The sequence below is a fragment of the Acanthaster planci genome, linkage group LG13 (assembly GCF_054643075.1).
Source record: "Acanthaster planci isolate LZ-2023a linkage group LG13, COTS_SCS, whole genome shotgun sequence".
In the NCBI taxonomy this organism is placed as follows: Eukaryota; Metazoa; Echinodermata; class Asteroidea; order Valvatida; family Acanthasteridae; genus Acanthaster; species Acanthaster planci.
In genome coordinates, this window is record NC_141789.1 from 2,165,460 (window position 1) to 2,176,333 (window position 10,874).

Genomic DNA, 10,874 nt, shown 5'->3' on the forward strand with positions numbered 1-10,874 from the left:
GCAGAGTCATTTGTCTTCAGAGCTCAACTATAACAAGCTTAAAAAGGCTTTTTTTTCTGTTCATGCCAAGATGTGAATTCTGGATGTAGATTGTGTCATTTTGAGAAAATGAGGGGAACCGTGACCCTTGCCCTGTGCTTGTAGTAGATTATTCCCTTGTGCACACCAGAATGACGCAATCTACATTCAGAATTCGCATCTTGGCACGAACAGAAAAAAAAGCCCATTTAAGCTTGTTGTAGTTGAGCTTTGAAAACAAATGACACTGTATTCAATTAGGATGCTTCCATGTTTATTTGAACAGATAAAATCTGAGAAAACATGTTTTCCTTGGAGGTGCTCTTTAAGTGTATAAAGGGTTACAATGATGTTTGTCTATCCTCTGGTAATATGGAAAGAGAAAGTCTTACTTCGACAATAATTTTTTAGAACTTATGCCGTTCTTACTGATGCTTCCAGATTGCATTCACTGGACAGTCGTCTTGGATGAGATCTGAAAGCCCTACTTTCCTAAGAGCATTCTGCAGGGGCGTAGTGACTCAGGAAGGGGGGATGGCACTGCACACCCCCCCCATAATTAATTCCAGTCAGCAAATAGAGGTTCAGTCAGCAGGTGAATCCAAAATTGGTGCATAAACGATATACATTGGCCGTCAACATTTCCACTAAAGCATGAAATGTAGTGTACCATGGATTTCCATCTTACACAACATGAGCTTGGCAGAGTTACAAGTCCACAAAACGACTCTTGCGCCCCCCCTGGAGATGCCTTCGCTATGCCCTGGCGAAACGCCCCACTTGTGCGACTTTACACTGAGTACTTACAACTTGTGGTGCTATTGAATTTGAGACTATCCCACAGGATCACAAAACAATCTGTAGTGGAACAAAGACGAGCATTGTAGTCAGGATGTACAGGTACAAGTTTCTTGACATCAAAAAAATTGTGCTGCCAGAAGAGCATATTTTTATTTGTTACGGGAGGTGAAGGAACTGCTTTGAAGGAAAGTGTCTGATTTTGCACGGGTGACGTGCAAAGGAGAAAGTCATTTCTGTGTTAAATGCAATTTATATTTAAACATTTGTGCTGTATATTACTGAAATATTATTTTTGTGACACATCTTTAGGTTTTGTTTTCTGTAAAATTTGATATAAACAGTTACTATATTTCTACTGTTTTTCTAAAAAAATTCTACCCAGAAAAATGCTATCAGAGCTTCCATCTTCCAAGCCTCCCATACAGTGATTATTGTACTCATTAATCTTGTTGGTATTAAATGAAATAAAATTTTCTTTCCTCCGTCAGATACTGTGACAATTTAACTTTTTTTTTTCTTCTTTTTTGATAATGGGACATCGAAGTTCGACTTATCATTTACTAGCTATCTTTGGCACTAAATGCTTTGTTTTATTTATTTGGGTGATTAAGTTGTTGAATTTTTAGAAGGCCCTCTTGCAAAAAGTTAGTTTTGAATAACAAATAGCCCCCCTCCCCCCCAACTTTGACGTGTATATGCCCCCTAAACGTGTGTAGGCGTTTTGGGGGCATAAACACTTCCATGGCAAACCAAAGTAAAAGAAAACAAGCAAAAACCAAACGAAACAAAGCAGAAGCAAAACATCCCCATTGTCCTAAACACAGGGCTGTAAATGACTTTAATAGAAAGTAGGTTTGCGGTAGCACCATGGACGTATCTCTTTTGTGAGTATTTGTGGCTCTGAAAAAGAACCAATGGCACTCGACGTTTCGAGCAGTATGCTCTGCTCGTCATTAGGAGAAACGTCGAGTATCACTGGTTCTTTTCAGAACCACAAATACTCACAAATGAGATACGTCCATGGTGCTACCGCAAACCTGCTTTCTATTATACCTCTTCACCATGCAAACCTTCAAGACTTATCTGTAAATGACTTTGGAAATCTAAACCACTATTTGCAGACCTGAGTGGTGTCGGGCTTACGACCCCCCAACCCAAGCTCTAAACAGTTCCACAGAATGCGCTTTGCCCAATGGATTTAGATCTTAATTATGCTGCAGTGAATGTTCATGAGCGAGGCATGTGGAATGTTCCTTTCCTCAAAGCGAAGCATGATTAAAAATCGAAATCTGTTTCCACTTACACTTAATCTCCTTGGCGGATTTTTGGGATTTTAATTTCCCTTCCAAAAAGTATTGCTCCCCAAAATGTAGCCCCACCCCTCAGAAAGACTGTGAAAAGTTACATGAACAATTTAAAATTTAGGACTCCCCGAATAAAATAATAAATTTGCCCCCCCCCCAATGCTCGAGGCTGGATCCGCCCTTCCACGCTTCAAAAGTACGCATATAAATTATGGTCGCGGTTGACAATTTTACAGTATTTGGCTTGGACATTTTAAGTAGTAAGCCCACACATGTTCAAGATGTGTAAGTATAGACCATTCTGTTTTTTCCCGCCAAAGAGTCCTTGCATGGTTTCAGTTTAAGATTTTCTCAGACTGACAGGCGGCCTTCGCATGCCGCAAAAACCGTCATATCTGTAGGCCTACTTGTTTGTTTCGCCGAACTTTAATATACATGTAAGTATGTAGGCCTAGTAGTACAATCTGGACGGATTTCCTTCTTAGCTGACAAAAAGTGACACCTTTTTAGCCGTGGCGTAACTACGGCCGGGGGGGGGTTGCGCCCCAAACGCATGCCAATGCCCATTAGAATCATGGAGGAATAAGAACGCAAACCTGTGGAGTTGTCAGTGAGCACATTTGGGGCTCATCTTCCATACATGTATTGTGACAATTTTTGTTGGGAGCGGACCAACTACGGTACAGGTTAAGTAAAGTTGGGACCAAGGCTGTGTACATGTTGTAATGCCAGCACTTTAATGCACCCACCCGTCTTTGTTTTGTTTTATTTTGGTCGGTTGGTTGTTGGTGTTTTTTGTTTGTTTTCATTGCCCTCAAGTGCCACAATGCTTTTAGAAACGAGCAACGGCCGGTGGGTGGGGGGTAATTGTTTTACTGAATTACGGATATAGCGGAACACTCCCCGGCGCCTCGCCGGTTTCAAGTTTCGGGGGGGGAAATCTCTCGCACCCTCCAGGACTGACCCATCAGTACGCACGCCACTGAAGGAAAAAAAGCGCTTTTCAATGAAAGTATTCTAAAAGAGATGTCAGACAGTTTTCTCAGTTACATTCAAGAAGAATACAAGCCCAAGCAAAAATGAAATTCACATCCGTGCCATCAATTACGACTCGATCTGATTAGAGATGGCGGATCGGTTTTATGCTCATCAGAGGGAACTGTTTATACCCGATGGGGTGATTCGAATGTACCTGACTTGCACCCATCTCTACCGTCACATACCGCGCCCACAATTTCAGTTTAAAAAAACTAAAGTGTGAAATTTTGAGCGCACGTGGAGTGCAAACGGGCGCAAGTCAGGTACATTTGAGAAAAAGAGATACTAGGTCTGGAATTGTGAGCGTACTATGCGGAGTACAGATGGCCCCAATTCAGGTACATGTACACCCGTACATGTACCGGCTCATGAACGTTACATGTTGTTTTATTCATATTCACGTCATAATATTATGTTGTATCATTCATGACCGGCCGCACCTCAGTGGCTTGCGCCCCGGCGGCCAGACTCAGCTCCCGGCTTGTTTGCAGCAACGGCAGTCTCGTTCATTGAAGAGGGTGTGTACATTATTCTCAATAAAAACATGTTTTACCATTGAAAGCATCGGGTATTTTTTACCAAAAGATTTGTTTTTGAATAGTTATGTATATACTTTGTCGTAGTAAAAGGGAAATAAATGCAAGATATGAAAGCCGAAACTAGCTCATCGAATATAGCAATCCCCCCCCCTATAATACAAAATGAATGAGTCTGTTATGTAGCATGACGTATAGTTGCTACTGGTGCTCTCCCGTACTGTAGTAGTATACATGAACTGTACGTACAAATGGTTCGTGTCGCGAAATCATCAGTGTTGACGAGATGATCGGTTAATTGTTATGCAGGTAATTAATAGCAGACGACAATCTCTCAGTCGCATGTCGTTGCGTCAACACACTGCCAATCCGTAGGATGTACATGTGCTGAAGCCTTGTTGCTGACTCCGTGTTCAGTTTGAATTCAACTTGGCGTCGATTTTATTACAATACAAATGCAGTCTTGGCAGTAACAGAGGCTTCGAAGACAGGCATCTTCATATAAATTAGTCAGCCAGCAGAGAGGATACCAAACCGAGAAGTCACTGAAGGGCAAAATCCCAGCTGAAATTCCAGATCGTTTTGTGTTAAAAACAAACAAGTATGTGATATAGGCCCAATTACAAGTGTTGCCTCTGGCATTCCAGTGAGCGATATACAACTCACAAGTGACAAGAATGAGTGTGAGTCCGCCAGATTTTAAGGTTGTGTTACTGGGCAATTCGTTCGGAGGGAAGACTTGCCTGATCGAAAGGTACACCAATGGCAGATTTCTTGAAGGTGGTGCATGCATGGCAGTAAGTAAACAAGCCCTGTCCGTTATGTTATTACCTATGTACATGTACATCATGTACATGTCATGCGCCTCCAGTCTGGGGACCTGTTGCATCCCAACGTTGTCCAGTGCCAAATTGCGGCACACCTAATTTTGTCAACAGAGTACGTCATCCTGCCCAACTTGGGAATAGAAGCTGACTAAATTGCTGTTCCATGTAGGCTAGGCCTAGGCGTCTAAATTACTAGCATCACTGCGCGCCACCAATTTACTTTTCTCCCCTTGTCTCCTTTCAGTTTTAATGTATCAATCAACTCTTCACTGACTGTGATTCAGATTTCAGAAAAGTCGCATATTTGTTTATTACCCCATTTTGTTTTTAAAATAAATGCAGGAGAAATATCTGTAGACGATTCGAGGCCAGCAAAAAAGTTTATCTCAAAACATACTTTGTAAACAAGGAAAGTGTACATCTAATGTTTGTTTATTCACCCTTATAGACAGTTGGTGCAGCGTATCATGCTAAGAAACTTCAGGCGTGCGGCCGAAAATTGATCATGGGAATTTGGGTAAGTGCTGCTCAGTAGAGTAAATTTGTGCAACAGGCCAGTTTGGTACTTGTAATGCATTTCAACGGCGTGGGGCCAATATGAAGCGTGTCCCATGTATGCTCTGTCAATGCAGTCTTACACAGGCTCACGCATGTGCTTTGTTCCTGAATTGACCTTGATTTTTTTTTTGGGGGGGGGGAATACTGAACTGGGAAGGGGATCTGAGTTGGGCAGTTCTCTCCAGTCTGTGCCGGGATACCCATCTGATCACATTGTACAGTGATGTATTGTGTTGTTATCAGGACACGGCGGGAAATGAACGATACACGGCCCTGAGTCGGCTGTACTACCGAGGGGCCCAGGCTGCCGTATTATGTTATGGTGAGTGTGAACAACCACAGCTTGTGTAAGAAAATAAACTCAACCATTGGACTGTTATTTCTTAATCCACTGCGATAACTGGACCATTGAAACAACTTGACGTAGACAGAGAGACAACTCTACCATCACAGATTTCAGAGTCACTTGATGAGTGTGGGTCGGGCATAAATCCTAACAGGCATAAAGTCCACCAGTTTTAGTGTGATTTTTCACACACAAGAAGGTGATGGAGTTGAGATTGATTCAGTTTATGAATAAGTTCATGAAGTTCAAGTCCAGTATTTATTTTGAATGCTGGATTTATGCAAGGTGACCAAAAAACCCCTCTGTAATCATAATTTACTCATAATCTACATGACTGTATGTTTGATGCCTTCAGAGAGTTTTTATGCTTGTCATTTGGAAATTTGGGTGGTTCCATTGTTTATGCAAAAGACGACAGAAATACAATGTAACAGACAGGATTTCCCTGGGGTATTGATATGTGTGAGGTAGTCAAACCAAATAAATTCTTTATAGTCTAACATGTCTAATAGTGCATTAAGTTACTCTAAATTTTCTGTGTCCCTCTCTACCATTCTGAACGATTTGAAACTGATCTCTGTCAAAACATCCAAGTTATTTTGCTTTTATCTTCCATCTTTGTCTGTTTTGAATGAGAGGTGGTAAATTCAACTGTTCATTAGGCAAGGGTTGACAGATTCTCCTCGCAATTGCTTCGGGGTTGGTGGCATCTGAATGATTTCATTCCATTGTTGTGAGCTACTTAAACCTCAGTATTAGTGAAACAGTGACAAATTTTTGTGGTCTTTTTCAATAATCTTGACAGATCTGACAAACCCAACCAGCTTTGACAGGGTAAAGTTCTGGCTGGAAGAAGTGAAGAAGAGCGAAGAGGTACTAATTTGCTCAGTTTACGTTGTAAAATATGTTAAATTGAATTGCTTTTCCAAGTTTTGGGAGGGCAACTCGAGATTTATCAACACTACAAAATCGAGGAATTTTGTATGAAAATATGTAAAAGTGGATTTTGAGCATTGCTTACTGCTTTGTAGAGCTTCATTTCAATTTTGGAATTTTAATTTCTTTGTATGCAATATCTAATTATGATATTGAATGCAGAAGTCTACAGAGCAGTACGCTGAAAAAAAATGAACGCCCTTGATGAGTCAAGACAGAGACGTTTGAGGTATCAGTTTCTAATGTTTGATTTTGAATTTAGTTCACTCAAAATGATGTTTCTTAATTAAGAATTGGGTGCCCACAAGTGACATTATCTTGACGTTAATGGAGTGGTCAAGAAATTTTCATTTCTGCAAATTGGTCCTGGTATTCAAATTGCTAGAGCTGTGTACCAGTAAATTTTACCAAGTATGAATGCCCAATAGTGTGAAGATTGACTGTGACAAAAGTTTGTCCCCTCAGTTTTGCAAGATATATCTGTGCGGTACTAAGTTTGACCTTGTGGAGGAGAATAGGAAGGCTAGACGGGTGGACAGTGACATCGTGGCAGATTACGCCAAAGGTACTTAAAACCCTTTCAAACTAATCCACTACCTTGTTTTCCAGAGGTGTGTGGAAACGTTTGTGGTAGATTGTGTTTACAGGTGGTGATAAGCCTGTTTGAAGTAAGGCAGACACCATAGGCGGGTGCTATATAGTGTGGGTAATATCTTTTGTTTTCGCTCAAAATTTACCCACTTCAAATAGTGCCCGCCTATTGTTTCTGCCCATACTTCAAATAGGCTTCAATTTCGTCTTGCAGACTGTAGACTTGAAATCAAGTCGGTAATTGGCCGGGTGAAGTCCACCTTCCTTGTGATGTGTACGCATGTTTAATAACACACGGGAACGGTCAGTGCAACCTCGCTCTCCAATATGCATGTCCGTGGTGCCCAATTATTGACTTGAACAATCTGCAAGCCCTTTTGTGCACCACATATGGGCCTTGCTGCCAAAATTGAACGGAGCACTCTGATTGGCTAAGAATCCTGATTATATGAATATTTGTTTATAGTGGCAGTTTGATTGGTGTATCAGAAGGTCAGTTAAACGTTTATTAGCACAACGCCGATCTCCTTCATTGAAGACGGTGTTTACATTATGCTAAACAAATGATTTACCATGAAAGCATTGTGATTTTTTACCAAAAAAAAAGGTTAATAGATTTGTTCTTGAATAGTTTTATATATACTTTGTCTATTAAAGGGGATATTAAAGCAAGATATGAAACAAAGTGGCACTAATTCAATATAGATTTCCCTATATACATAATGCATGAGTCTGTTAAGTAGCGTTAGCTACTATTGGCACTCTCCATGGAAACACATGAATATGCAGTACAGTAGTTGCATACATGAATATCTTTCCAGAATCAGGTTGATCAAGTCGTACAGTTTTATACAGTCGTCCTGATTTATATTTTGCAAATCTTGTTTAAAAAGGACTGTTAAAAATCCTCTTGAATGGGTTGGAATAGTTTACTCCCTCAATGGGTAAGCTTGCCTCAATGTTCAACTGTGTTCATTGTCATCTTGCGTATAGAATCATTACGGGCACTGGACAGAATAATTGAAAATATAACCCATTTCCTCCACAGAGTTTCGTGCACAAGTTTTTGAAACTTCAAGTAAAACTGGTTACCATGTCAGTAAGTATCCAACCATGTGAGAGTTGGTTAAATAAATTTGATGAACTTGTAACCCTTAGAGCTGTTTCTTCAAGCTTGAATGTAGCGGGTGTGCATTACATTTCTGTGCTTGAGATATTGTACCAATAACTGATATGTCATTGAAAGGAGGTATTTCTCGTGAGCCGATTGTCTACATCAAGGGTGGGAAATTATGTTTCATTTGAAAAACGTTTACAAAAACTTTCCCATACTTTTCAAACGTTTAGCAAACACATTACATAGGCCACTTGTCCCTACCTCAGTGTTTTTATACATGCATTATTATATAGTTCAACAATGCACATGGTCCAACCAGTGTAAAAATGTACATTGATGGTGAGGCATTTAAAACAAGCAGTGTTTACTATTTTAGAATCCACGTTTTTCTCAAAACGTACATGGATGACAGAAGGGGAAAAACTGTATGTAACAGGCATCATTTACCATAAAAATGCACACCAGATTGCATCCGTCAAAATGTCAAGCAGTTCAGTTTAAATGTTTGGGAAGATCTGTAAATGGATTCTGAACTTTTTTGTAGAAGTGTTTAAACGTTCCACCCTCTGTCTGCATGTACATGTCCTTGAGTCTGCTATTGAGTTCAATTGCCGTAGTTTTTGATTGAACAAAAATTGCTGAAAAAGTTTTTACTGTTTTTTTTGTGCACTTGCAGAGGAGCTGTTCTTGAAAGTTGCCAAAGATTATGTCGATGATACGGGTGAGTTTTATATTCCTTCGTTTTAATTAAGATTCAAATTTTAGTTCATTCGGACAAACTGAAAATTTTAATGGACTGAATTCCTAAGCACACACATAGTGGAGTGCATTGTTGACTCTGTCAACCATAAATGCATTGTGTTTCATTTTTTTGATTTGTTAATTTAATGTCAAGTTAACAATAACAAAATTGTGAACTGAAATATATTTCAAGGAAATAGGCAGTTTGTCGACCAGCTTGGTTGAGCAATTTAATTGATACAAATCATATGTACTCATACACCTACCAAAATCTTTATCCCTACAGCTTTGAATATTCACTGTATTTGCAGACCCAATCTATCTATTCACTTGTCACAGACAGTTTGTTTTTTGGCTTGTTTTTATGTAGCCGCTGAGCATCTGGAAATCACTTTCAACGAGCATGTATTTCATGGTTGCTGCCCCTGCTAACCAGTCACATCATGTGTGTGTCCTGTGAGAATCGCAATCAATCCCATCCACCTCTTTTTCCTCTTGTGAGATACGTGCCACAGTCGTTAACACAAGTTAAGGAAATTTTGGAAATGGAGGCCTCTGGTAAGGATATTCACACTTGCAGCCAGATCAGTGTCAGAGACGATTTTAGATACACAATGAACATTTAAGAGCTCTTGCAGATTTGATGCTGTTATTAGTGTACACAGGACACAAGTTATGTTTGTCATCTATCAATGTTATAAGAAAAGTATCACCGTCATAGTAATTTTTAAGAATGAATGGGATTGGAAATCTTGACTGATGCTTCCAGGATTCATTCGCCAGACGGGCATTAAAAATTGGAGACTTTCCTGAAAGTCCCACTTTCCTGGTCACAACCTGCCCCACCTGTCTGGCTTTGCACTGGGCACTCACAAATTGTAATAATTGATTAATGAGAAGAATTGGGTAACTTCCTGTAACTGATTGTTACCACCATGAGATTGAGAATACCCTGAAACTGTGAGAGTTGCTTGACATCAAAATGTCACCAAACGAAGACATTTAATCCAAAGAGGTGGAGAAACCATGCCCAAGAAATATACAGGGTGGTCCCCCCCCAAAAGCCACCCAGAAGTAAAATTCATTTTCTCCCCAAATAATCAACTTAAACCTGGAGATGTTATCTTTTCAAAGCTGAAGACTTCATTTCAATCTAATGATAGGTTGCAGATATATTTCCGATGTTGCAATACAACTAATTCTTGTTCTGTCAAATAAAATCAATACAGTTTTGTTTTGCAGGTGTTTGCAGTCACCGAATTCAAATCCTAAATTATCACACACCTGTTAAGGTTCCTGACTTCCCTCTAGCTCTAAACCAGATGAAACTGAGGCTTATTTCAGAAGGTAGTGGTCGTTCATTAATTACATAGTTCTCAAAGTCGAAAGAGACTTTTTCAGCTGAACCTGTGCAACTTTCCCTCAGTCACTTTGTAGCAAGGTGCTGATCCTATGTACTTCTGTAACATTAACCACCTTGATCCACTCCCTGATCCTGTTTGTTGCTGGAAGATAAGTGTTTTTGCATAACACATGCACCCTGTTCAGCTCAGTGTACTCACTTTGCAGGCCTTTCCAATGATCCCGCACACTGAAGGCTATCAGAGAGCTTAATCAGAATGTTGTTGAGAGTTTAGGGAAGAAAATGGATACCACTTCTGGTTTTTTTTAATTTTTGTATTTGCAGGTCATTCTGTAATTTTTAGTTCATTATTAATGCATTTAGATTTTTCTGTAAATGTATGATATAAAGCATCATTGTACTATTTTTCCAGTGTTTTATTAAAAAATAAATTCTACTCCGAAAAATGATTGACACTTTATTGGGGCGATGTTCATAATATTAGATGTGCATGAGTAATATGCATTGCACGCTTGCATAATCTTACATCAGAACGGCATATTCAATGGCTTTTTGTTTTCTCTTTTTGACTGATGTTGACGTTTTGGGGAAGTCCAAAAAAAGTGGTGGAAGGGATAGATACCCAGCCCCTCCTGTATTTGGCATAGGAGGTGGGTACACGTGGTAGTGCATCTCATAAAGTTTGCCCCGGTCGTATT

General features: G+C 39.8%; 1 protein-coding gene across 2 annotated transcripts; it reads left to right on the top strand.

The window, feature by feature from the left end:
• The first annotated feature begins 3,514 nt into the window (after positions 1 to 3,514).
• On the top strand, positions 3,515 to 10,626 carry LOC110977137 (ras-related protein Rab-24-like). Of its 2 annotated transcripts, none has more exons than XM_087144875.1 (8): positions 3,515 to 3,679; positions 4,973 to 5,041; positions 5,326 to 5,404; positions 6,234 to 6,301; positions 6,830 to 6,929; positions 8,004 to 8,054; positions 8,749 to 8,793; positions 9,184 to 10,626. In XM_087144875.1, the coding sequence occupies exons 1-8, from the start codon at positions 3,518 to 3,520 to the stop codon at positions 9,243 to 9,245; spliced, it is 636 nt and encodes a 211-aa protein (XP_087001001.1). In that variant the 5' UTR covers positions 3,515 to 3,517; the 3' UTR covers positions 9,246 to 10,626. The 2 variants fall into 2 exon arrangements, with proteins under 2 accessions (XP_087001001.1, XP_022086683.2); XM_022230991.2 differs by lacking the exon at positions 3,515 to 3,679 and adding an exon at positions 3,931 to 4,494.
• Positions 10,627 to 10,874: the final 248 nt, after the last annotated feature.